The 25,911-nt window shown below is 46.3% G+C and overlaps 1 protein-coding gene across 1 annotated transcript in view; it reads right to left on the reverse strand.

Moving 5' to 3' along the window:
• LOC144775650 (nmrA-like family domain-containing protein 1) overlaps positions 1 to 25,911 on the reverse strand; it is a 77,839-nt gene that overhangs the window by 43,058 nt on the left and 8,870 nt on the right. The window contains exon 2 of the mRNA XM_078659240.1: positions 17,243 to 17,509. Within this exon, the coding sequence (XP_078515366.1) occupies positions 17,243 to 17,509 (267 nt within the window). The remainder of the gene's footprint in view (positions 1 to 17,242; positions 17,510 to 25,911) is intronic.

Here is a 25,911-nt window from a genome sequence, read left to right on the forward strand (position 1 = left end):
GCCAGAGACTGCCTTTGATTCCTCTATAAGATTCCTTGATGAGGTGGCCATTTAGATGGCGTGTAGATGACTGACAATTAGCTAATGATTGGGAGCTCTGCAAGTCATCTGAAATTGGCTCTAAGAGGCTGTGTTTAGAAATATCTTATGGATTTAAAAGCACCCGCTGCAGAGTTCCTTGTGTGTCAGACAGTTTTCAGGTAACAATAAAAATGTCAATATCCCTCTTGTGATTAATGTTCCAGCTGTAGAGAGATCGGGTTTTGTCTAGTCGCAGTTCTGACCCATCACAACGTAGTGCAGAGGGTTAATAGGCCTGCTGCAAAGAATGTATACCCTGAAGAGTTCAGAATTGTTTTTATGTGAAGAGGGATCCGTCATATTGTTGTAAATATGGTGCATCCTTGTGCTTTTAAAAGGACGCAGCTTGGCACAGCAAAATGGCTTGCGGCGCCGCACTGTCATTTTGTTGTAAATAAGGCCCTCGGGCTTTATTTACAACTAAAGCCCTAAGGGCCTTATTTACAACAAAATAACACAAAATAAGGGCCTTATTTACAACAAAATGATGCAGCACGGTGCTGCAAGCCATTTTACTACGCCAAGCGGCGTCATTTTAAAAGCACAGGGATCCACCAGATTTACAACATTCCTGTGGTTTCCCCTGTGCTGGGGTACACTTGGCTGCCACGCGCCAACTCAGGCACCCTTGCACCATGGTGCAAGGGTGCATGCATTTGGGGGATAATTGTTTTTGTGCAGGAAGGGACACTTTCCTGCACAAAAACAATAATTAATGGTATTTTAATCTTTCTAAGTGTGCAGCATGCATAGAAAACGAAAAAAACAAGGAGAAATAAAAGTATTTCTCCTGGTTGTGCCTCCTTACGCCTTGCTTGGTGAGGCATTGGAATCTGACGCAATCCCAGGTTTACGAAATGTTGTAAATCTGGGAATGCGGCAAATCCGTGGGTGTTGCGTGGGAACACCCCTAGCAACACCCATGGCACATGCCTTTCACGCAAAATGATGCGTGAAAAGAGGCCAAATTTAAAAGGCCATTAAAAGCAACGGAGGTTGACTTTACGCGGTCTTGTAAATATGGGACAGAACACTGCACTGCCAGTGGTGTAAAAAAACAGTGACACACCGGCGGCGCAAGGGGCTTTTAAATAAGCACCTACATTTGGTCACAAAAACCGAGTCATTTTATGTCAGTGATGGAACATTTGGAATGACAAGTCTTGATACAAATCACAGGCAGTGTACTATCCAAAATCTAATTAACAATAACAACTTCTCTGAAACTTCCAGTGCAGGAGGCACGTTTTTTTATTATCTCGATTGGTGCCCTGGGATGTCAGTCGCTTCAGCTGACAGTACACACTTTATGAACATTATCTAGTTCATGTGCACCTTTCTGTTCTGTACTGCACATGAAATTGCCACTGTAGGGTCGCTGTCCCATCAATATACAGCATCTGCAACAGTTGTGGTCCTGTGCAATGGACCGCAGGCAGAGTATGTACCTTGATGTGTCTGAGCAGGTGCAGCAGAAACTATGCGGTTTGGTCCTATTCTGCAGAGTTAGATTTATCCAAGGGATTTTACAGAAACCTCAATCGTTTGCTGAATCCATTGAGTGGATAAAATAGTTTAAATACCCACGAGAATTCTTATGGGAAAAAAAACACAATTATTTTTAGTTTGAATTTCAGATGGTGTGAAGGATGGAACACACCACCAGTAACATACAGGAAACCATTCAGGTGATTGGCATCCGCCTGCAGTGGCAATTTCAGGTAAAGCCATCTTTTATCGATGTCCTGGTGCATGACAACATGTCTAGCAGGCCATCTGATCTCCTAGAAGTTCCAAGTGAGCCCTGAAAATCACATGAGAGAGGACAGAACCCGGTCACCCTCTCAGTCACGGCACTGGAGTTGAGTGTGCTGGGCTTCGAGGACTCATTTGGCCTAGTCATATGTGCCATGAAAAGGAAAATGTGGAACGAGTGCGCATGAAGCTGAGAATAGGTGACAGCCACACAGAGTCCTTGCCAGGGCCGGCTTTAGCGCTGGTGGCGCCCGGAGCGACAATCACTTTTGTGGCCCCCACATCTCTTGACTGCCTCCTTGGATGTTCTCACTACCTCCTGCAAAGGTGACCCTCCTCTCTCTTATCATAAGATATTGCTAAGCACAGCGCTGCCTGAGGTCACAGCGCCCCCTCTCAGGGGCGGTGGGTGACATTTCAAAGTGGTGGGGCGCAAAGTGATTTACATACAGCACCGTAGCGAGCGAGCGCAGCGAGCGAGCCTGAACCCCAAAAGGGGGGTTTGGGGGGATAACCCCCCCCAAGAAAATTTTGAAAAAAAGAAGAAAAATCATGCATTTTCAAGCAAATTTGAGAAAGCAGGAAGGTTAATAAAGCAATTGTGAAAGTGCAGTTATTACATTAATAGATGGTATAACATAGGTAGCTGCTTATTCAGTATAACCACAGAGCTTCATACATTTCGCTCAGGTGCTGAATTCAGACTATAAGACTTTCATGAAAATCTCAGCTCTAAGAGTAGAAGAAGTTGCACAGCAGTTGGGAAACAGCCTTCACAAAGCATTAGGAAAATGAGAGGCAATTACTTGAAAGCAAACTGAAAGCAATGCATCAAGTAGTAACTTAAAGCAATGCATCCAGCAAAACAGTGCATGCAGTCAACCATACAAAAGTAAACTAAAGCAAGTGTGAACCTGTGAACCTTCACTTTGAAAGCAGGGTGCTAGTCAACAGGCCAGTCACATACATTTAAACTGAAGAAGAGTACACTTCAGCATGCAGGCACCAACATAAAAGCACCAAGCAAGTCAAACAGTTTAATCAAAGAAAAATTAAAGCAATACATCCAGCAAACTAGACAGTGACTCAAAAAGTAAACTGAAGCAAGTGCACACTGAAAGGAATGCGCATTCATAAGTCAGACAGCTTGATCAAAAGTCCTATTGCCCTTCAAGAATCTAGTCTTAGCCTTGATCAGAAGCCCCTTCCTGAAGGTTCTGGATTACATCACCCAAAGAATTTACCAAGGCAATCCAGGAGTGATATTAGGTAATAATTCACATGATCAAAGACAAGACCTTTATTGCATCTTGAGACAAATTTCCCATCTTTTAAAAGTGTCCTATCAGCACTGAACTATCTACTGGCTCTCATACAACAGACCAGCATCAATGGTGTCAGGCCTTGACGCAAGGACTAGCAGTCTGTCATCCTGCAGTGAAGCTTTGCGAGATGCAATTTCACAGCTCCACACCTTTCTTTAGCACTGCCATCGCCTATCCACTCTGCAAGCACCAGCAGATGCTCATGTTCCTGCATTCCCTGCTAGACAGTCGGCCTCTTACCTATGGGAGATGGGATTGCTCATAAGCATCAACAGGATGTTCAATCCTCTTGGGCCCATGCCTCACTTCACTTTTGTGAGTTAAAGATGGACTCTATTTGGGATCTCCCCTGGGTTCCTCTAGGGCTGCACCAAGCTTGGCACCAACCCAAGTGTGTCTAGAGGCCTATTAAATATTCACAAACATATATGTCCATGATCCATGAGTGCAGACTAGGAACAATTGTAAAACAATTGAAGATCCATTGTGGAGTTCAAATTTGAGTTATTGTGCCCTGGCTGGGCTCACAGTTTTAAAATTACTGCAATGACAAGTGGCAGGGAAATGTGATTTGACATGTAGGAAATCTACTTCCATATACCAGCAACGTCACTCCTAACTGTTTTAAGTCCACAGGCATGGGGACCCAATATATAAATACTAGATATATTAAATATCAAGGAAACATTTGTCCCCACAGTCAACAGCTACACAAGGCCTTTTGCCACGCTGTAGTCAAAAACAATCGTCCCTATTAAAAACTGATTAAACATTTGTTTGTTTGAATTTACTCAAGGATTAAAAAAATCCATAAATATGAACCATCATTAAATAACAAGGTGCAGTGAGGTGAACAAGTGTGCTCGGTGCTCAGGCAAAGTGTGACACACATGTAATGTACAACAATATCGGTGTATCACTAATTATGAACTAATGACCCTCATCATTCCTATTGGGAACTCGCAAATTGCGCAAGCAATTCCCATTCATTCCTATAGGACTCTAGGCCCATAGGAATGAATGGGAATTAATTCCTTAATTGCGACTCGCAATTACCGAGTCGCAATTAAGGAATGTGTAGGAATCACACATTTTTATGCGATTCCTATAGGCAATAGCGATTCTTTAATTGCGATTCTTTAAAAATCGCAATTAAAAAAAATCGCTATTGTCTATTTTGATGCATGTGCGCCTAAATCCAATAACCACTGGGATGACCATTAATTTTGGGCTCCAGGGTAGTGTACTACTCGCCGGAAAGCGCTTTTACTCCTAGTCAGGGGTAGTAAGTGCTATATAAATGCAAGTTCAATTATTGCTGCTGGGTCCAGTCTGAACTCTCTCTTCGCCAGCCCTGCCGATTGACATGGCTGGCAAAAGCATGCACTAAGCTGATTATTCTACCAGGTTAGCAACTTCATCTCAAGAATACAATTCCTGTCTGGTTCTCGGGCTGGCACCAACCCAGAGCTCCAAGACCCATTCACAGCCTGACGTTCTGCATTGGTTGTGAAAGCTTAGCTTGGACCCTTGGCAAGAGGCCAGCTGGCAACAGGTGTAAAGTCAGCAGGGAGGAACTGCAGGCTGCCCCATCCATTCAGACACAGCAGGGAACAAGCAGGAATCATTACTAATAAGAGACACAAACTACCACCCCCACCAAAAGAGAATTTAAAGTCAAATCGATGAAACAAGCTGAAAAGACAAAAGAGTTCTCGTGAAAAAAATTAATATTAATGTGCACTATACTAGACCTTATATATCTTGATTGTGGTTAGTTTTATTTTCTTACCGATATATAAAAATTAAGAGCTGAAGATTCAAGTTAATGTCTGATGCATCCTTTCATCTTTTGAAATAAGGACTGCGCTATACATTATGCTGGCTGATGTACATAATATGCAAACGTATATACAGTTACACCCATCTACTTACGTGAAATAGATTGCTTATTGTATCTTTATGACAGCGTTCCATCCCAGCAGGGCCAACAGAGCATGTTATCCTTTTATGGTTGATTGAAGGATAATGCTTGAGTTGGTGAATAATGATGTGAAGTTATCACATTATTTTGAAAATGCAAGTGCACTCTATAGTGCAGTCACTACATACCCCCCACTACCACTATACATCCGGATTTAGAAATCTGGAGCCGGTCTATGCAGTACTCCCAAATTATCAGGCCTGATATAACAATCGGTTTTCTAGAGCGCTTCGTGCCTCACTTCTGAATTGTCTGCGCGCCATACAGAATAGATGCTGCTGTTATTCTTTCTAACGGTACCGAATTTAAAGCCCCTGGGCGAATGGAAGGTTCTGCTGCCCTTCCCGGAAAACTCGTGACCTTGCAATCACCGCAGATATCAACAGCGAGCGCACAAATCCCTGTGTCATGGTGAAAGCAACTGAGGGAAAGAAAATCTTATTTTGGCGGTGATTAAATAACGACTCGTGAGTTCACGTGCGCTGCGTAGTTTCACATCAGAGGGTAGTGTGTGTGAGTGACACAAAAAAAGCGCATAGTAAACACAGGTAACAAAGGAGAGAAAGTGGCGCACGTGGGCCCCACCTCGCCCGACTCATTTACTTGAGAACGAGCATCACCCTCCCTGGGGCCCCGCATGAAAGGCAAGAGGAGAATCCGCCCAGTGCCTTACTTTACTACTCTGCCCATTGCTGCGATACATCCAGTTTTGACAATGCTTTTTTTCTTACACTCTTTTGAAATGTTGGACTGCTGAGAAAGTTTCCGTGGGTTTTACTTTCCGTGTCAATCTAAAAAGATGAGCTCACAATGGACATTTTTTACGTGGAGAGGCGAGTGATATTTTATATTTTTGTGTTTCTTGTCTTTTATTTATTAAGACGGGACAAGGATTCTTTACGTGGGCAGGCTACCGAAAACCACGAATTTAGTAAACAGTATAACGACAAGGCGTGGGAGGGAGAAATGGGACTTTCCTTGTTGTTCATGCACTTGAATGAAGACAACCATCTGTCCTTCGACCCATTCACATCATAGTCAGTTGCCCTGGCAATGGGCACGTCAGAGATGGCTACATTAAGCAGTCTGCGCCCCCCTTAATAGGGGTCACCCATCTGCCCAGTTGGTTTACGGGCCCCTCGCAGGATGTCCTCCGCGAGATCAGGGAAAAGGCCCCACTTATCCACTTGTATTTAGATCATTTGCCAGCGGAGAGCCTCAGCCAGACCGACGAACCCACAGCACTTCCCAATCCTGGAGCTCCGGATCGAAGCACACCACGCGTCTGGGCCGCTACTCCACCGCAGGCCTCAGCACACAAGTTGAGCACTGCCTGGCTGGTATTAGAAAAGAGGGTGGGTGCTCAAACACATTAAATGTTTTAACAAAATGATGCAACAATGAGCCATACTCTTTGGAAAGGTTTACTGGTCATGTGTCAGTTGCTGTTTGCTATATTGAGTACTTAATGACGCAATGCGTGCAGATCGCATATTCATCATGACTAATGGCAGCAGCGTCATTCCATAAGCACACACATGCATCACCACGGTTGTACATGCCTTGGAATTGGTGTGGGTACTATTATGTTTTTTTTAATTTTATTTACAGATCCAAGGTGGAGCGGTAAATAAAAAAATATCTGCACGAAAGCATTTTTCAAAAAGCAGGGCAGCCCAGTAGCAAATGGCAATCACCGGGCCCTCCAAAAACATTTATTATTTAATGACCATGAGGCGTAGGGGAGCAATGAATGAGTGGGTGGGGAGAAGCCCCATACAGTGGGTGCGGATCATTAAATGGGGGAAAAATAATTATAACAATTGTTAAAAAAAAGTAAGGAGGACGAAACAATGGACAGAAGTGAAGGGACGAGGGAGGAAGACTGAGCACACGAGGTTATGGGAGAATGGAACAAAAAACAACCTACAAGGTAGAGAAAAAAAGGGGGAGGAGGGAGCAGCACAAAGTGTTCTGGACGTGGACTGAGGAGATTTGGTGTGGAGGGGAGAAGTAGCACCTGATGGAGAGATCCTGAAAACTGATGCTTTCTCATGGAGTAGTTAAAGAAAAAGTAGTTCCGTAAATGTGGTCAGGGGAAGGATATGAGTCAGCCAATCGAAAAGATGATAAAAAGACTATGATCCAGGGGAGGTACAAACAAGGAGAGGTAGGCAAGCCATAGAATAAGAAGTAGTAAATGAATCAATGACTAAAAGTACCAGCGCCAGTCACTCAACACAGCGGGTCAGCAGTTTTACGCAGTGCATCAGGATGAAAATGGCATTGTGCATATCAGTGGCCTATATTAATTCAAGCATTTCCAACCATCACAATTTTGCAGTATATTCTGTAAGAAAAGTTTTAAAAAACGTATTTACTCACAACTTCCTAAAATAAACGTGGTATAGAGTTGAAATGCACAAAATGTTATCTTCGAATGGAAATATGTGAAAAAAAACATGCTCAAAATTTATTCGGATCACTTACTTATGTAAACTGTCCCATATTTCTATAATTAAATGCTAGAGGAAATTTACAAACCGTAGGTCATCATTCTTTTTGTCTTTGTGGTAGCTCTTGTGGATAGGTTTTTCTTTTTTCTCTAGGACACACACCACACGACATGCTCCAATTATATTTTCAATGAGTTGACAGGTACGAATAATGTATGCATTATTTAAAAGGTACTACTCTGCCAGAGGTAAACTTAATTATAGCAAGCATTAGAAAAGCCAATATGTCTGGTTTATTTTAGGTGTTTGTTGTTTGTCGTATTTTTTTTATTTAATGCAATATTATATAGCGGGAACTTTACCCGAAGGTGTCAGAGCGCTTTACATAAGAACCAGTTGCAAAACATAAGGACTAAGGATTATATGCGTTATATAAAAGATACAAACAGAAAAAATTGCAAATGTACAAGATGTAAACTCACACAAAGAAGAGACTGTTGATTAGAGTTATCTCTATATACATAGGGAAGGGCTACGGATGGATATACTCTAAGAGTCACATAGAAATGGTAGAGAGTACAAAGGTAAGAACTGCAATGACAAATTCTGCAATTACCCTTCCGAAATGCAGAGTTCTAAAGTTATGGAATTAGGACCTGGAGCAGTGCCAAGAAGCACCTCCACCTCTCGTCGCTTGCTCATCCCATAGCGGGGTAAAAGAATGCCGGTGTTCTGTGCGATGCTGAAACACCATATCTCCTGGAGCCATTGAGAAGCCAAAGCCCAGGCCAAATCCTTGACAGGGAGAGTGTGGCAGGACTTTGTGTGGTTGCCCTGGGTGCTCTGACCCAAAGCACCACCTTGCCAATGAGCAGCCAAACAAAGACTGATCTAGAGTTGCTATCCCCATACGTTGCAACCTCTTAGGTCTGGCGAGGGAATTAGAAATAAGAGCAGTACTGAGCAACTTTCACCATTTGCCCAGGCTTGAGGCCCAAGGTCCACCATTGCTGCTCCAAATACCTACATGATACCCCTCCATACATCAGCCTGACTTGTTAATGCGGGGTGATGTCAATGCCAATTAAAAGGGTGCATCACCCTCCACGTGTTACCAGGGCAGCCATCTTTGAGTCACGCAGAGGTTGGATGGCTTCTTGGAGTAGGTTTCTCCTGTTTAAGGTTTAAGCCGAGCTCTCTTCAGAACCCTCTGAGAAATTGCAAAAGTGACTATCCTACGCCAGCACTAATGGGTATGCACATGGGCTCAGTAGCACCATCAGATGACTCAACTTGATTATGTATGTGGAGTTTCAATGGGAAAGCGATTTTCAAGATAAGACTTTCTGCACTAAAACTATATAGGCAGGGCCACCAGTTTTATGGAATATTTGAAAGTTCTGCATTTATCTATATATCCTTTCTCATTGTATTGATATTTATACATATTTACTTTTTGCCTAAGAAAAAATAAAGTTGCAACTAGCATTGTTCCTCGATTATGTAAATATGAGTTGTTGTGTATTAGTGTGCTAAGTAAAGGTATACATTAATCGATATATTCACTTGAAAATAGTAAAAGCCCAGCGTCAGCAAATTTATCTTCATCTTGAAAGGTTGTTCTTATCTCGCCTTGTTGTCAGTATGCACCGCTATTGGAATGGCAGTCATGACTGATGGAATGGGAAAGTACACCAAATACCGTCACATTTCTGTATTTTTCAATTTCATTTTTTTATATTTAAATTCAGATGGAGAAACTGAATGTCATCTATATTTAAATGCACAAATCAGTAAAGATGGAAACCCGTGAGCTTTAAATATAATCCATGTGACATTTACTGAAAATGCAACAGAGATAAGAACATTCGATCATTATTATAGTTATCAGGGCATGTTTTACAAACAAATCATTTGTTTTTGATTCCCAAAAATTATTTCCTTGAAAATAAGATTTAATTGTAGCAGTGAATGTCACTTACGCTTATTTGTGCAGATTGTCACTAATTTTACTCAGTAGCCCCCCTAAGCCTCCGATTATATACTGGCACCCGGTTGCAGCCTCGGACAGCAGCGCGCCGAAGAACTCTTCAAAATTGCCCACAGTACAGAAACAAACGTCATGGCGCACGTCCCGAATCGAATGGCCAATCACTGCATGACTTCACTTGCTGAAGTCACAGTGATTGGCCATATGCAGTGCAGTGAGGCAGTGTGCCACCACATTGGATTGCCACGGTGGGACCAGCCAATCCTGGCGGCTAGGGGGGCACGCTGCTGCTCGCCCTGGGCCCCCTTTGAAACCCCGGGGCTGTAAAAGCAGCACCCCCTTGGACCCTCTACTGTCAGGTTAGCAGCGCGCATGCTCAGGCCAGGTGCAAGCCTGGAATCCTCATGCGCCGTACTGCTGCTGCTGGCCTGCAGACTATCACAGCCCCACCCCCTGCCCATGCGCACTCTCCACTGTCTCCGGATTCAATCGGGTGTATCCCGGATTGAAGTGCTGCGCTGCGGCGCTTTATAATATTGTTTGTTTGCAGGCAGAATTCACACAACAATTTTAGGTGCGTCCAGAGCAGCTTAGGGGGGCTACGCCCCTACGCCCTAATGGACGCACCGCTGCTGCCCCCTCTACAGGTCAGCACCCAGTGCAACCGCACCAGTTGCACTGCCCTAAAGCTGTGTCAGATTGTATGCTTCTATGAGCAGTCTTGTACCCTCCATCGCCGGTCTGGTCCCGTCATGGGTCCAAGGTAGTTGTGTTAAACTGAATTACTGTAGTGCTTGCCTCGCCCAGGTTTTGTGCCTGCTATGGGACACATAATCTTGGCCTGTGAGGATTAAACCACCCACCTCAAAGAGGAGATTTGCTGTTTGCACCATATTCATATACTCGTTTTTCCTTTTTCCGTGAGTGCTGCATTCTGCAACATACACAGAAAGAGGAAAAAGCCTCTTGTGGTTGTTTTTGTGCAGAAGGTTTCCCTTCCTGCACATAAATAGTCAAAAAAGGTGCAAAGGTGCCTGCGTTGGCGCACCGCAGCCCATTGTGCATCGACGCAGGGAAAAGGACAGGAATGCGCCATATCTGATAGATAACGGCGCATTCCTGCCCTTTTCTTTTGCCATAGGGCAGCACAGCAGGAAGGCCTGCTGTGCTGCCCTACGGCAAAGCCTCATAAATGAGTCCCTAGGATTGGGCCGAGTCTGAACCCATGCTTGCTTTCCTCAAGAATACACCCAACGGAGGAGCCAAGATGGCGATCGAGATGGTGGCGTAAACGCTCGGCTCCGTGAGCCTTCTCACCCCGCGCATACATCCTGGCACTTATCCTGAGCTGTACCGGCATATTTATGTAGGCGAAGGATAACTTTCACTTACCGCTTGCTCCTGAGGCTCCTGCTTGCTTATACCCGTTGAACTGTCCCCAAATGTTTTGCGGCCTTCCCGGAGCTGGGACCGGGGTCTCGAGTGCGGAGAGTGGCCGGCCGCGACTGCAACAACAGCGGCCTCTGGTGATGGTGAGGAGTCGGCCGGAGGGAACTGAAGACCTGGTGGCCGATGGCGACAGTGCCGACCCAGCCCAACTAGTGGAGAACCATGTGGGGAGTGCGATACAGCTGGGTCGAGGGGAGTGCATGAGACTTGGCCCCCCATTCCAGTGTTGTATCCGGGCACGTTACCGACTTTTTCCCGGAGTCAGCGTGCCGGCCCCAGGGAGAGGCGGAGTTTTTAGCCTTTCGGTGACTCTCCGCTGAGAAACCTGCCGTGACTTTTGAGATCCCCGTTGTGAATCCTGTTCCTCCCTGGTGTGAGGCCCGGTCCCGAGGTGAGGTGGAGAGGGACGAGGCCGGATCAGCTAAGATGGCGGATAGCGCCCTCGTACGCACACCTCATCAGGACAGAGAAGCCGTTGTGCGAGAGAGTCCTGGGGTCTGGCGACACGAGAAAGAGCCCACGTCCAGAGATGTATTGGCTGCGTTAACAACTCTGCATATGACCCTGATCCGGGACGCCCGGGACCTGGGAAGGAGGATGGCCGCCATTGTTGTCCCGGCGCTCCACACGGGCATGGTTGAATCACAAGGCAGCGCCGATCTGCTCGCCTCTGCGTCAGTGCTGAATGTTCCAGCTGCGCCTACGTTTGTGGAGACGCCGATGGACCCGGTCTGTGATACCGTTTTGGACTGCTCTGTTGTGTATGTGAGTGACTCGTCGGGGCCCTTATCTGTATGGCGGCTGAAGGAACAACATCGATCCATGGTTTGGGCTGCCCCGGCGGCGTTTCAGCGAGTACCGGATTGTGTGACCTTCTCTTCCTGGCTGGTGAAACTGTGTTCGGACTGGGGGATGTTTCCGGTATCGATACTGACACAGACGGATTTCCGCCATACGTCCTCGGCTGGGTTTTGGGGGCTACAGTCCCATGGAGTATTGGCGCTGCCCGGTCCGCCCGGATCGGTTGGACCCACCACACTGCTTTGTATGCCGACTGATGGTTGGCCGTTTGTGGGTACTATTGATAGGGAAGGCCAGGGGTGAGACCGTCTGGGACATAGTGGAACACGTAGTTGGCTGACGGTGCTTAGTGGGACGCTCAACGGGGATTTTATTGATTGAATTGATCATTATTGCTTACTGTAGCTATTCTGACCTTGCTTTTCCGATGTTTTATTGTGCGCGATGGGTGAGGGGTGGGCCGGGTAGTTTGATCGATGGCCCTTCTCCATATTTTTTCCTTCTTTTTTCTGTTTCTATTATTCTATATTTTGGGTTTCTCCTTTAGGGCGATAGGCACGCTCCTGGGGGGGGGGGGGTAGGCCGTAGCCTTCTGCAGGGGTGCAGGGTGGGGGGTAGGGGGAAGGGGGTTGTTTATTTGTTCTTTCTTTGTCTCTATGGCCCTTTGTCTTTTCTTTTTTTCGGTATCGTTGTCTTTCATGTTTCCTACAGTCTGTTTTGTTTTTAAGGGCTGGGGTGCTGTTCGACATGGCATTTATGTGGTGTTTACATTTATCCTGACTCGTATGCCTTGCCCCCATGTCATTAAGTGTACTCGCACTCTTCGCGGATTTCTGTTTCGTGTTGCTATTGTAGGACCATGCATGACCGTATGGCAATTATTCTGATATTTTTCTGTTTTATTTTTCTTCACTGTAAAATGAACCTTCTTGAATCCTGATTATCACGCTGTACGCTCAAATACAAGTTATATCCTGGATACGTACCTGACCCCGAATTATGGGATGCTGTATCTTTCTATATTGCTTGCTAAACTTCTGCATTGACTAGCGGCCGGCCGGGATGGTTGTAGGCCCATGCTTGTATTTATGTGAAGTGATAATAAAGGTTTTCAAAAAAAAAAAGAATACACCCAACGGCTCACTAGGAAGAGATCCAGAATCCTGTCAGCAGCAATCCAGAGGTGGAGATGATGTGGCATGACGGCTAGAGCTGACAACTTTGGTGCTGGGGAACCACGTACGAGTCTCGGCGCCAGCTCAAAATCCTGTGATTCTGGGCAAATCACTTAATCTCCCTGTGCCTACCTAAAATGAATGTGTCCTTGTGTAATGTAACTGGTGCTCATGTAAAACCTCCAGTACCTTTGGGTCGGGTTCGCGCTATATAAAACAGCGGGGGAAAAATCCAGGAGCCCAGAGCATTAAGTGTGGTCGGTCCGGCCAAGACTCAGACCCAGCACTAATAAAAAACTGACCTTGAAACAAGTCTTGTTTGTGCCCTATAATCATGCCGTTCATTTTCACAGACAAAAACGGATCAATTTCTTAATGACTGTAAAATGTCATAAAGTAATCCATGTCAGTGATCCAGTCCCTGTTTTCATGAAACATTTGACCTCTTCTTACAAAATCTCAACAGTATTTGCTTTTTCAAATGGCTTTGTTTCTGAAGCATTTTGTCATGCTCTGAAGCTGAGGCTGAAGACAGTGCGAGTTACTCACACTGCTTGTCAGTGCATCACACAGATTCTCAGACTGCAGGCTCATCTGATCCTTGGCGCCCCTTTAGAGCGCACAGTGTCATGGCCACATATGTGCCATTGTTTACTGTGAATCGGTGCAAAAGTGTGCAAAGTAGGTACACCACTGTCGAAATATTGACAGTCAAATGAAAAGAAAATGCAGTGCCTATAGACAGGGCCACTGGAATTGTGCAGCAGGAGAGGACCAAATTACGTGGAAGGGTTCTATCAACAAATCAGGGTTTGAAGAACGCGGCTACTGACCCGTGAGGGTCTCAAGGCCCTGGGGAGCGGCTGCTGGACCATCTGAGTGCTGGGGTTCAGTCGAAAAGCCAGGTCTTGGGATCCTGCCTGAATTGGTTGAGTAAATTATGCAGCAAGAAAAGGCAAATTATGTGGCATAATGCTGCACATTTTGTAACAATATTACGTCATTATTTTGTCATTTTTAAACATAATAACACTGTCTGGGCATTGGTTGCCCCTCATTAGTACCAGTTTAATACCCAAATCTAGCAATAAGCAACAGAAAGGGGACCTGTCCAGCTTTGAAAAGGGCATTCCATTGTGCAGCAACATTTATTGATGCATTTTAATTATCTTTTGAAGTGTGTGAGCTAGAATCAACATATTTTTTGTTTAAATCGGCAGATTATCCAACAGATGAAAGATTATGTGACAAATGTGGCAGATCTCTAATTATGCGAAAATTGCCACGGAGGCACAATTGCATGATTATAGGTGAGAGAGTGGGCTGTAGAGGGTTGCTTAGATGGAGAAGATGAAAGGAAGGACGTGCAGATAGAGAGTGAGGTGGCAGTGCTGAAGAGACGAGAGGACTTGTGAGAAGTTATGCAGCTGAGAATGATGTAGGAAGATGAAGGGTGTAGGGGTTTAACAGAATGAACGACTACAAGCCCAATTACGATGCGGGCAGGAAGGGCTTGCCCGTATTGTAATCACTGATTCGGATTCCCTTCCGACCGAGCCATTTCAAAGGGCTCGGTCGGAAGGGAATCCGAATCAGTCTACCAAATGGCTTACGACGGGCTCGGAGAGCCCGTCCGCCATTCGGAAGGCCCACAGTAATTCCCCGGCCGGCTCTTTCTGGCCAAGGCATTACCAATGGCAGTGTCCCACTACCTTTTTGTGCTGGCTTTTGCGGCACAAAAATGCATTGGGAAATAGCTTTGGGTGCCCCCAGCAGGGCCCCAATGGGTGCAAGGCTGCCGAATGGTGGCCTAGGGTGACCCCCTGTTGATCCCGGCACCCAGTTGCAGGAACCTTGAGATGCCTGCCACCGGGTGCAGGGATGAACTGCACCTCAGCTCTTTGCTATGGGAGCATGCATTCCGTTCTGAATGCATGCTCTCATAGCAAAGTATAGGATTACGACCATATCCTAATTCCTGGGCTGGAACCGACGACTAGAGGTCGTTCGGTTACAGTTCCAGCATGATGATGCCAGATGGACTCTAGTCCGTTTAGCATCATAATTGGCCCCTACAATGGAAAGTAACGTGAACATGAGTGATTGAAAGACTCCTAAGACCACTACCCGTTACATAGCCCTTAGTGTAGTTTAATTCAAAACCTTGTATTTTCAGAATGAAAACCTTTTCAAACGCACTTAAATCATTTTTTATACTTATTTGATACTGCTAACAAGCACTGGTAAAGGCAATAGGTCGGCCCTATTTTAGGCATCTGCCCAGTTGTAGTGTTATATGTCTGGATGCAATAACAGAAAACTCAAGAGTGGCAGCCAAATATTGATCAGGTGGTATGCTGTGTGAAGCACAGAATTTTAATTTACATGTTTTAAGCCACACCCTTAAGCACATTGGCCACACCTTTTAGGGAAGATTCTTAGTTAGTCATCTTTGGGCACACACCTTCTAGAGACCCTCCCCCCACCACCTTTCTGATCCCACTTAAAGCACTGCAGGGGGCAACAGCCCAGAGGCATTTTGTGTGAGTGAAAGGTTAAAAAAAACTGAAAGTTTGCAGGACTTAGGCCTAGGAGGCATAGAGGCAGGAGAGCTTGGTTCAACAGACATGTCGCACATGCACAAAATTCTCCTTGCCAATTCTGCCCACTGCAAAATGTATGACCATTCTAGCAGGGCTTTGCTACTTGTGGTAAATTAAATGAGGCAGCAGGGGGTCCCTTTTGCATTCACAGGCCAGTACCTGGATGAGCAGGGACAGGACCCTGAACACAAACATCCCCGGATCACCCTCAGCTCCCCCAGCTGACCTAAAGCACGGATAGCTTGGCTGCCCATTGCAGATGATGGTTTTGTTGATATGTGCCAGCATGGGTCAAAGGGTGAAGTTACGGTAAGGAAGGGAGCTGAAGGGGTGTTAAAAACATCGCCCTCCGCATGATAATGAAGGACTAAACCCGCTTTAAATTGGCAAATCAGACAGAAAACAGGCAGGGACACAGACAATGCTGGAGCAAGATGAGAAGGGCGCCGCTGTTGGCATAACTTTAATGTACACAGCTCCAAGTGCCCCTCAAAAAATTGGCGCCCAGGGCCTGGCCCAGCTCGACCACGCTAAAGGCCAGCCCTGGGTGTGGTAGTTGTGAGTAGGTCATTATGCCCATTAGGGCAGAGGAGATTGCTGTTGATCCCAAGGTAGGAGCAGTAGTGGAAGTGTTTGCTATCCAATCCTTGTGTCTGTCAGAGCTAAGTGAGTGTCAATTGGCAACTATGTTGTGGGTGGTTAGGTTAAATGATGATTGTGAGCTGTGTGCATGTCTGTTGGAGGGCTGTGTGTAAGTCCACAAGGGGTATGTGGTATGTGAGAGTCTCTTCCTGCCTCTTGAGTGAGTATTTGATGGGTATGTGCTCCTTGTGGAGTGTGTGATTGTCTGTTGAGAGCTTGTGTTGAGTTTTTATAATGGTCTTTTGAGGCATACAGCTTGGACTGTTGGCAATTGTGTGAGGGTCTGTTACATGGACTCTTACGTGGATGGGATGTGCGGGAGAAGGCTACACGAGGGTCCTTCCTTGACTGCATGAGGGTCCTAAAGGGATATATGTAATTATGCTAACTGTAGAAAGATTTCAGGGTTAAGTATAGGACAGAACCATGTTTCAAGAGTTACAGGCTCTGTGTGTGGCCTGGCACTGCCTTCTGTGTTAGGCTATAATATGTTAGCTACTTCTAATGTCCAAACTATGAACTGAGCTCTAGGCAAGTCCCACAGAGAAGTCCCCTGGCTGCAGAGGGAAACCACATCAGAGAATAGTAGGGAATAACAAAGACCAGCAGAGATTATGTGATGGGGGGGGGGGGGGTTCCTCTATATTCAACATCTGCAATTAGGTTCTCCATTTGAAAGCCAGTCGTAGGAGTCATTTAATGTGTAGCATGATTACTACATGAAGCCAACCGGATTCTACCAGGGCTTAGCAAGGGTGGGGGATATGAGTTTTGGGAGCGGTGCCCACTCTTTACCTGCTGCCGTTGCATCCCCTGCTCTTACCTGCGTCGGTCGCGTGGCAGAAAATGCAGGCACCGCCATAGATTGCCAAAGGTCTAGCTACGCCACTGCTTAGAACCAGCCTCTCAGGCCCATAATGCAACAGGTAAACTAGAGAAGTCTCTGAATTACAAACATTCCCCTGCTGTGTTATCTCTTACCTTCAAAGGGTCAGACTCCTGGAAGTCTGTGGTAGTGATAATGACACTGCAGCTCATGCCTCTGAGGGCAGCATCCACGCTGGAGGCATCTTCTGGGTCAAACTGCACTGTGTCCACCCCAGATGTCCTCAGCTCAGCGGCCTCCGGAGAGGAGAGGTCCCGGAGAGCAGCCCTCACTTTGAACCCTCCATCCTGGACCAGGGCACTGGCAACGCTCTGCCCTTCCCTGCTGTCAGCACTGACCACAGCCACTGCAACCTCCATCATCTGCAGCGGAAGAAAGTGAACTGTTAAGAGCCACATCTGAGGGAAGGAAAGAAGCTGTTAAAAATCACACCAGCCATCAACTGCAGGGAGCAACAGAAGGTTTTACAAATCACACCAGCCATCAACTACAGGGAGCAACAGAAGCTGTTACAAATCACACCAGCCATCAACTACAGGGAGCAACAGAAGCTGTTACAAATCACACCAGCCATCAACTACAGGGAGCAACAGAAGCTGTTACAAATCACACCAGCCATCAACTACAGGGAGCAACAGAAGCTGTTACAAATCACACCAGCCATCAACTACAGGGAGCAACAGAAGCTGTTACAGATCACACCAGCCATCAACTACAGGGAGCAACAGAAGGTGTTACAAATCACACCAGCCATCAACTACAGGGAGCAACAGAAGGTGTTAAAAATCACACCAGCCATCAACTACAGGGAGCAACAGAAGCTGTTACAAATCACACCAGCCATCAACTACAGGGAGCAACAGAAGCTGTTACAAATCACACCAGCCATCAACTACAGGGAGCAACAGAAGCTGTTACAAATCACACCAGCCATCAACTACAGGGAGCAACAGAAGGTGTTAAAAATCACACCAGCCATCAACTACAGGGAGCAACAGAAGCTGTTACAAATCACACCAGCCACCAACTACAGGGAGCAACAGAAGCTGTTACAAATCACACCAGCCATCAACTACAGGGAGCAACAGAAGGTGTTACAAATCACACCAGCCATCAACTACAGGGAGCAACAGAAGGTGTTAAAAATCACACCAGCCATCAACTACAGGGAGCAACAGAAGCTGTTACAAATCACACCAGCCATCAACTACAGGGAGCAACAGAAGCTGTTACAAATCACACCAGCCATCAACTACAGGGAGCAACAGAAGCTGTTACAAATCACACCAGCCATCAACTACAGGGAGCAACAGAAGGTGTTAAAAATCACACCAGCCATCAACTACAGGGAGCAACAGAAGCTGTTACAAATCACACCAGCCATCAACTACAGGGAGCAACAGAAGCTGTTACAAATCACACCAGCCATCAACTACAGGGAGCAACAGAAGGTCTTAAAAATACCGCCTGATAAAGAAAACACCCCAACTGGGCTATAATATTCTATCTCAATGCCTATTAAAAAAACAGAATAGTCAATTCTACCACATCATACAATCAATGTACACCACAATGCTTTTGACAATCATTTTGCCTACTAAATTCAAATGTTCATGTTTTGTGGCATACTGTGTTCACACAGGAGTAGCTATACACTTAGGGGCGTATTTCCGAGCCTCCTGCGCCGCAGGAGTGTCACTGTTAGTGACATTCCGGTGGCACAGATTGTTATATCATATCTATGAGGCCATGCAAATGGATGGCATCATAGATATAGAGTATGACAAGGCAGGGCATATCGCTACTGCACTCGGGAGGCGATCCATCGGTGTTGCATTGGTTTTTTGCGTGCAGCACCTATAGATTTTGACCCCTACCCAGATTTACAAGATCATGTAAACCTGGGGAAGTGCCAAATCCCTATGCCTCCCGAGGTGAGGTGTAATGAGGAGAAATATCTTTATTTCTCCTTGTTTTCTCCTCTTTCTATGTGTGCTGCATTCTGCAGTACACATAGAAAGAGGAAAAGGCCTCTTAGGATAGATTTTGTGCAGGAAGGTGCCCATTCCTGCACATAAACAATCCTGCTGACAACACAGGCAACATGTGCTCGTGTGCCTGCGTTGGTGCTGGGCAGCCAAAATGGAGCCAGTTCAGGGAGAAAGGACAAGAATGCACTGTATTGCATTAATACGGTGCATTCCTGCCCTTTCACTTTGGCGTAGGACAAGGCAGCAAGTTGACGTGCTGCGCTGCCCTATGCCAAATCCCCATAAATAAGGGCTTTAGGGTCTCATTTATGGGGATTTGGCGTAGGGCACCGCAGGAAGCCACCTTGCTGCGCTACCCTACATCAAAGTGAAAGGGCAGGAATTCACCGTATTTATCCAATACAGTGCATTTCTGTCTTTTCCCCTTGCGCTAGCGCCGTTTCAGAGCCTAGCGCCAATGCAGACACCCTTGCACTATGGTGCAAGGGTGCCTGTGGTGAAGGCAGGATTGTTTAAACGCAGAAAGGGGCACCTTCCTGCATGAAAACAATCCATAGTGGAGTTTTCCTCCTCCTATGTGTGCTACAGAATGCAGAACATACAAAAAGAGAAAAAAACGATGAGAAATAAAGTTATTTCTTCTCATTACGCCTCACCTTGGGGAGGCGTGAGATTTTGACACATTCCCAGGTTTACAAGTCCACGTAAATCTGGGAATGCGTCAAAACCCATGGGAGTTGCGAGGGAACACCCACCGCAACATCCATGGAATGCTTCCCTTGCACAGAGTAAGGCGACGCTGTGATTTGCACTGAGTTTCCTTACTCAAGATTTAGGAGGCCACTCAAGGCCATGCAACATGGCTTTGTGTGGCTTTATAAATCTGACTCAGAGCCTTGCGTCATGCATGTACCACTTTGCGTGGTGCAAATGTGATGCAATGCTCTCATAAATAAGTCCCTTAGTATAAAATATATTCATTAAACACTGCAACAAGCTTATTTTCATGCACAGGAAAGTATAATCACATTAACAATACCGAACACCACGGTCTAGAAAGTGCAAAGTGCTAAAGAAAAAAGGTGTGCGAGTGTTAAGAGCAAGGAAATGTTTTTGTTTCTCCTCGTTCTTTCCTCTTTCAATGCGTGCTGCATTCTACAGCACACATTGGAAGAGGAAATCACCTCAATTGATTGTTTTTGTGCCAGAAGGTGCCCCTTGCTGCACAAAAACATTCTCCACACGACGCAGGCAACCTAATCGTGCAAGGGTGCCTGCGCCTGCACATGGCAGCAGTTTGTGCGCCAGCGCAGGGGGAAGCACAGAGATGCGACATATTGTTGTAAATATGTCACATCCCTGTGCTTCGAATCTAACGCAGCGCAGCACAATGACTTGCGGCACCGCGCTGCGTTACTTTCTTGTAGATCTGCCCCCTTGAGTGTTCCACAGAAATATCTACCTGTGTGGTCCCCGCCCTCTGACAGTCCACGCATTCGCATAAATGCTGGACTTCCCCCTGGCCCCTGTCAAATACTCCACCAACAAGCCAAAGAACTGGCGTAGGCCCCAACACGTCCTACACTTTCAACCACTCACTGACGTAGACAGCACCAGGTTTGCCTTGGCGAGACTACAGTACTCTTCTAGTCTTCATGCGTCACCCAACCATTCCCTCATAGGTTATACTATAAACATACACTCTCCCAGCTGTGAACATTAGGCAGGGTTGGCACAAACCGGACAGGTCGCGCACAGTGCCTCGGGGTGTGAATATGACAAATAGATGACATAGATGCAACTCGAACAAAGAAAAAACTCGAGGCCAGATTTACTGTGGACACTTGCACAATGTGGCACTAACAGCAGGACTTGCAAACAAATGTGCTAAAAATATATGTTTCTGCACCAAACGTTAACAGGAGTGAGTGCTAAATGGCTTTTGTTGCTCAGCGCCAAACCCCTGATAATTTATACAAAGTGGGCCCCACAGAGAGGGAATTGCACAACAACCTCTGGGATTCTTCGCAGTGTCAGATCAACTTAAGTCACACAAAGAAGCTCAACCTAGCTTTGCCTGGCATTCTAACTCAAACATTGTGTGATTTTCCCATGCGTAACATGTGTAATTGCTACGATATGGCACATTACATGAGTCTAAACTTGGGTGATTTTCTGTGAGTAAAGGTTTCTATTGGAGGATGTGCCTTGGGTGCAAATCTCATGTGACACTTCGCTCCCTCGCATTTGCACCGTAGCAGAGCACCTCGCAAATAAAGCATTTTCGCGTAAAAGTGGCCAACGACATAGGCGCGCACCGCCTTTACGTGATAAATCTTGCCCGTACATTTTTAAAAACACCTTATCCCATGCACAATTTAGCAGGTACAGAAATACACATGATGGAGCGGAAACAGAATCTGTGAATTAGGAAACAGTGAAAGTATAATGATGAGACTGATAAAATTTTGGCCAGCAACCCAGATTTAAAGGCTGAAAGGACTATTGAGATCTGCAGAGGGGGTGAAGTACAACACTACGTTCATGTAATGACGTGTATTGCCCAGAAGAGGCCACTGTAGCCTCTTTCATCGGAAGCTGACTGAAAGACAAAGCTAATTTGAGAAAACCATTAGTTTGGAGTAGATTTTTCAACAGTTCGAGCCAGTGGAAAAAAAGTGACTCAAACAGCCGCAAAGTGTTGTTTTGGAATGTATAGTTTCCAGTGCAAAATGTTTCTAAAAACGACAAAGTAGCACTATGAGCTACTTTACACTACGTCACAGGGGCATGCCATAGGTGGTAGAACACTTTCCACACAGGATGAAAACAAAGGCAACACTTCCAACCAAACACCCTACACAGTGTAGCTTACTATCCATATATGCAAGGGGGCTTATTTACCAGCCCCATGCGCCACTTTTGCGTCCTTTTTAACATGGGAAAAGTGACGTACGAGCGGCGCAAGAGGCTTGTAAATAAGCCCCAAGGAGTTTAGCGCCCCACACACGGTTAGTAAGCGCTACACAAATGTTGCAGGACAATAACAATGCACCATGCAATGGCGTTTCCATGCCACCGCCCATTGTTATTATTGGTTTTTTTTCAACACAAAGCCTCATCTACTAAAGGTTTGTAGACAGGGCTTTGTGCCAAAAAATGTCAGCTTCCTTCAGGTAGGCGCAAAGAAGGAGAAAAGTGAGAACATTTTTACAGTAAGTCTAAGCATAGTATTTTGTACCGGAAGCATATCGTTCCAGTGAGAAATACTATGCTAGACTCATGTGGACACCGTTGTTGCAAGGGCTGCGTGTGGGATTATGTTGCAAGGGGTGTGTGTGGTGCAACACAGCCAGAATTACATCAGCACTAGGGAAGGGAGCAGCAGCGCCATACCTTAGTAGATACTGCGCTGTCCTGCTTTCTCATGCAAAGCAGCACAGCCACTCAGGCCTGCCCCGTCACACCATTTCAAGCATAGTGGTATGATGAAACTTGAGGGGAGCCCCCATGCAAAGTGCATCGGAAGAGGCCCCCCATGCTCCGGTCCCAGGATGCTTGTTTCCGGTCCATGGAAGACATGGCTTGGCAGTTCGGGCTGGACTGTTCCCATGAGGCACAGGGTCAGACTGATTTGCATATGGCCATGTCTGAAATGGGGTGGCTGAGTGGGCTAAAGAATGGTGATGGATTAAACCCAGATCAGTTGACTGGGGGTGAGTGTTTGATTTGCTCAAACGCTCCGTCCATCATCCCCTTTTTTATCGCTTTGTTCGCCCTAAGTGTGGCAGGGTATGCTCAGACGTGAGTCCCTTGCTCACTTGGCCACTGGATTCAAGATAGCCTGGCTGATGAGGATTATGAATCCGAAACCGGTCCCAGGATGCTTGTTTCCGGTCCATGGAAGACATGGCTTGGCAGTTCGGGCTGGACTGTTCCCATGAGGCACAGGGTCAGACTGATTTGCATATAGCCATGTCTGAAATGGGGTGGCTGAGTGGGCTAAAGAATGGTGAAGGATTAAACCCAGATCAGTTGACTGAGGGTGAGTGTTTGATTTGCTCAAACGCTCCGTCCATCATCCCCTTTTGTATCGCTTTGTTCGCCCTTAGTGTGTCAGGGCATGCTCATCATCCCCTTTTGTATCGCTTTGTTCGCCCTAAGTGTGTCAGGGCATGCTCAGACGTGAGTCCCTTGCTCACTTGGCCACTGGATTCAAGATAGCCTGGCTGATGAGGATTATGAATCCGAAACCGGTCCCAGGATGCTTGTTTCCGGTCCATGGAAGACATGGCTGGGCAGTTCGGGCTGGACTGTTCCCATGAGGCACAGGGTCAGACTGATTTGCATATAGCCATGTCTGAAATGGGGTGGCGGAGTGGGCTAAAGAATGGTGATGGATTAAACCCAGATCAGTTGACTGGGGGTGAGTGTTTGATTTGCTCAATCGCTCCGTCCATCATCCCCTTTTGTATCGCCATATAGATATTAAACAAGTGGAGCTCAGACTCGATCCCTGGGGGACCCCCTTGTCCATATGCATCAGTTGCGACTTAAAAGAGTTCAGGCAAACTTGTTGTGTTTGATGGGCAAGGAAGTCCATGGCCAGGGTAGCGCCCTGCCATATAGCCCTGCCTTGTGCAGGCTGCGGGTAAGAATAGAATGGGAGACCGTGTAGAACGCTGCTGATAGATCCAACAGCACCAACATGGCTGGAGCTCCCACATCAAGAGAGAGCCTAATATTATCAGACACAGCCAGTAGCGCAGTCTTTGTGCTGTGAAGCTCTCTGAAACCCAATTGTGAGGTATCCAGGAAGCGGTTGGCTTCAAGAAAGGTAGAAAGTTGTTTATTAATAAACCTTTCTAATGTTTTTGCAAGGACGGGTAATAGTGAGATAGCTCTGTAGTTGGAGAGAACTGTAGGATCATCAGTGGACTTTTTGAGCACGGGAGACACAGAGGCAGTCTTCCAGTCCCCAGGCACTTTAGCAGTGGAGAGCGAAAGGTTAAATAAGTCTGTGACCATAGGACAATAGGAGCCAGGCATACTGCTAGGCTGCCCGTTGTCTTGGGCGGATAAGGGTCCAGCAGAGAACCCAACTCTGCATGGTGAAGTGAGTCCAACACCTAGGCTTCTGAGCAGGGTTCAAAGTCACACAGGTTACCCGTGGCTAAAGGGTGTGGAATAGTAAGATCAAACTCATTCTTGGAAGACTCGGGAATTCACAGGGAAGTTACTATGGATGAGCTCAATTTTGTTTTCTAAGAAAACAGCTAATTCATTGCACAGCTCTTGTGAGGCCATGATTGTAGAGGCACGTGCCCAGGGATTTGTGAAGCTACTTAAAACTTTATATAGCTCTTTGGTGGAATCACCCTCATTGGCCATTGTAGAAGCCAGATAGGCTTTCCACTCCGCTCTTATGATGTTATGATAGACTCTAAGCATGGAACGATATTCTAGTTTGTCCTCCTGACAGAGACGGAAAGCATTTTGTAAAGGGTGCAAAGCAATCAAAAACACGGGTCAAGGAGTCATAAAAAAACAGACAAAGTTGTGTCCACGTCTAAGTGAGATAGGGGCAGGGAAACAAAGCCGGCCTCCATGAAAACGGCTGGGGTACAGGTCTCTTAGAGTTTCCAAGAGTAGTTGTCTGCAGAATAATAAACCTGATTAAACAATGGTCAGTCCAGGTGAACGGAAGAGGAGAATCACAAGAGACTTAGGGGCATATTATCAAGACAGGCGATACAATTATCGCCGTTCTAGTGGCAGAAAACTGCCGCTAAAACGGCGATAATGGGCTTGATAATATGCTCTATGGAATTCCAATTGAAGCCCATGTTAGATGTCCTTCACATTTAACATGGGCTTCAATTGGAATTCCATAGAGCATATTATCAAGCCCATTATCGACGTTTTAGCGGCAGTTTTCTGCCGCTAAAACGATGATAATTTTTTAGCCTGTCTTGATAATATGCCCCCTGATTCCTATTGGTAAAAATAAGGTCCAACATGTGTCCGGCCTTATGTTGAGTCCCAGTGATTCTAAATCTCTTATGAGTTGGATCACTCCTGGATCGTTGCGGTTTTCACCATGATAGTTAAATTCACCCAGTAGGAGACATTTCGCAGAAGCCAAGGCATAGGGTGCAATAAAGTCCTTTAGTGCCTGTGAGACCTCCTGTTTTGTGCCTGGAGAACAAAATAATAGCGCCTCTTTCCATGTTCCCATGCAACCACCCATGCTGTTTGACACTATCCAATAATCCAATCAGAAATGTGTATAGCGCGCTACTCACCCAGAGGGTCTCAAGGCGCTTAGGGGAGAGGAGTTCGCTACTGATCGAATAACCAGGTCTTGAGTTGCTTCCTGAAGGAGAAGGGGTTCTGGGTACGACGGAGGTGGGTGGGGAGGGAATTCCAGGTCTTGGCCGCCAGGTAGGAGAAGGATCTTCCCCCCATGGTGGCTCTTCGGACGCATGGAATTGCGGCTAGGGCTTTGTTTGGAAGATCGCAGTTGCGGGTGGGGGTGTAGAAGGTCAGGCGGTTGTTAAGGTATCTGGGTCCTAGGTCGTGGAGGGCCTTGTGTGCGTGAGTGAGGAGATGGAACGTGATTCTCTTGCTGACGGGGAGCCAGTGCAGGTCTCTCAGGTGTCCGGTTATGTGGTTGTGTCGAGGTATGTCCAGGATGAGTCGTGCGGAGGCGTTCTGAATGCGTTGAAGTCTTTTCTGCAGTTTGGCTGTGGTTCCGGTGTAGAGGGTGTTTC

This window comes from Lissotriton helveticus, chromosome 1_1 (assembly GCF_964261635.1).
Source record: "Lissotriton helveticus chromosome 1_1, aLisHel1.1, whole genome shotgun sequence".
Taxonomy (NCBI): Eukaryota; Metazoa; Chordata; class Amphibia; order Caudata; family Salamandridae; genus Lissotriton; species Lissotriton helveticus.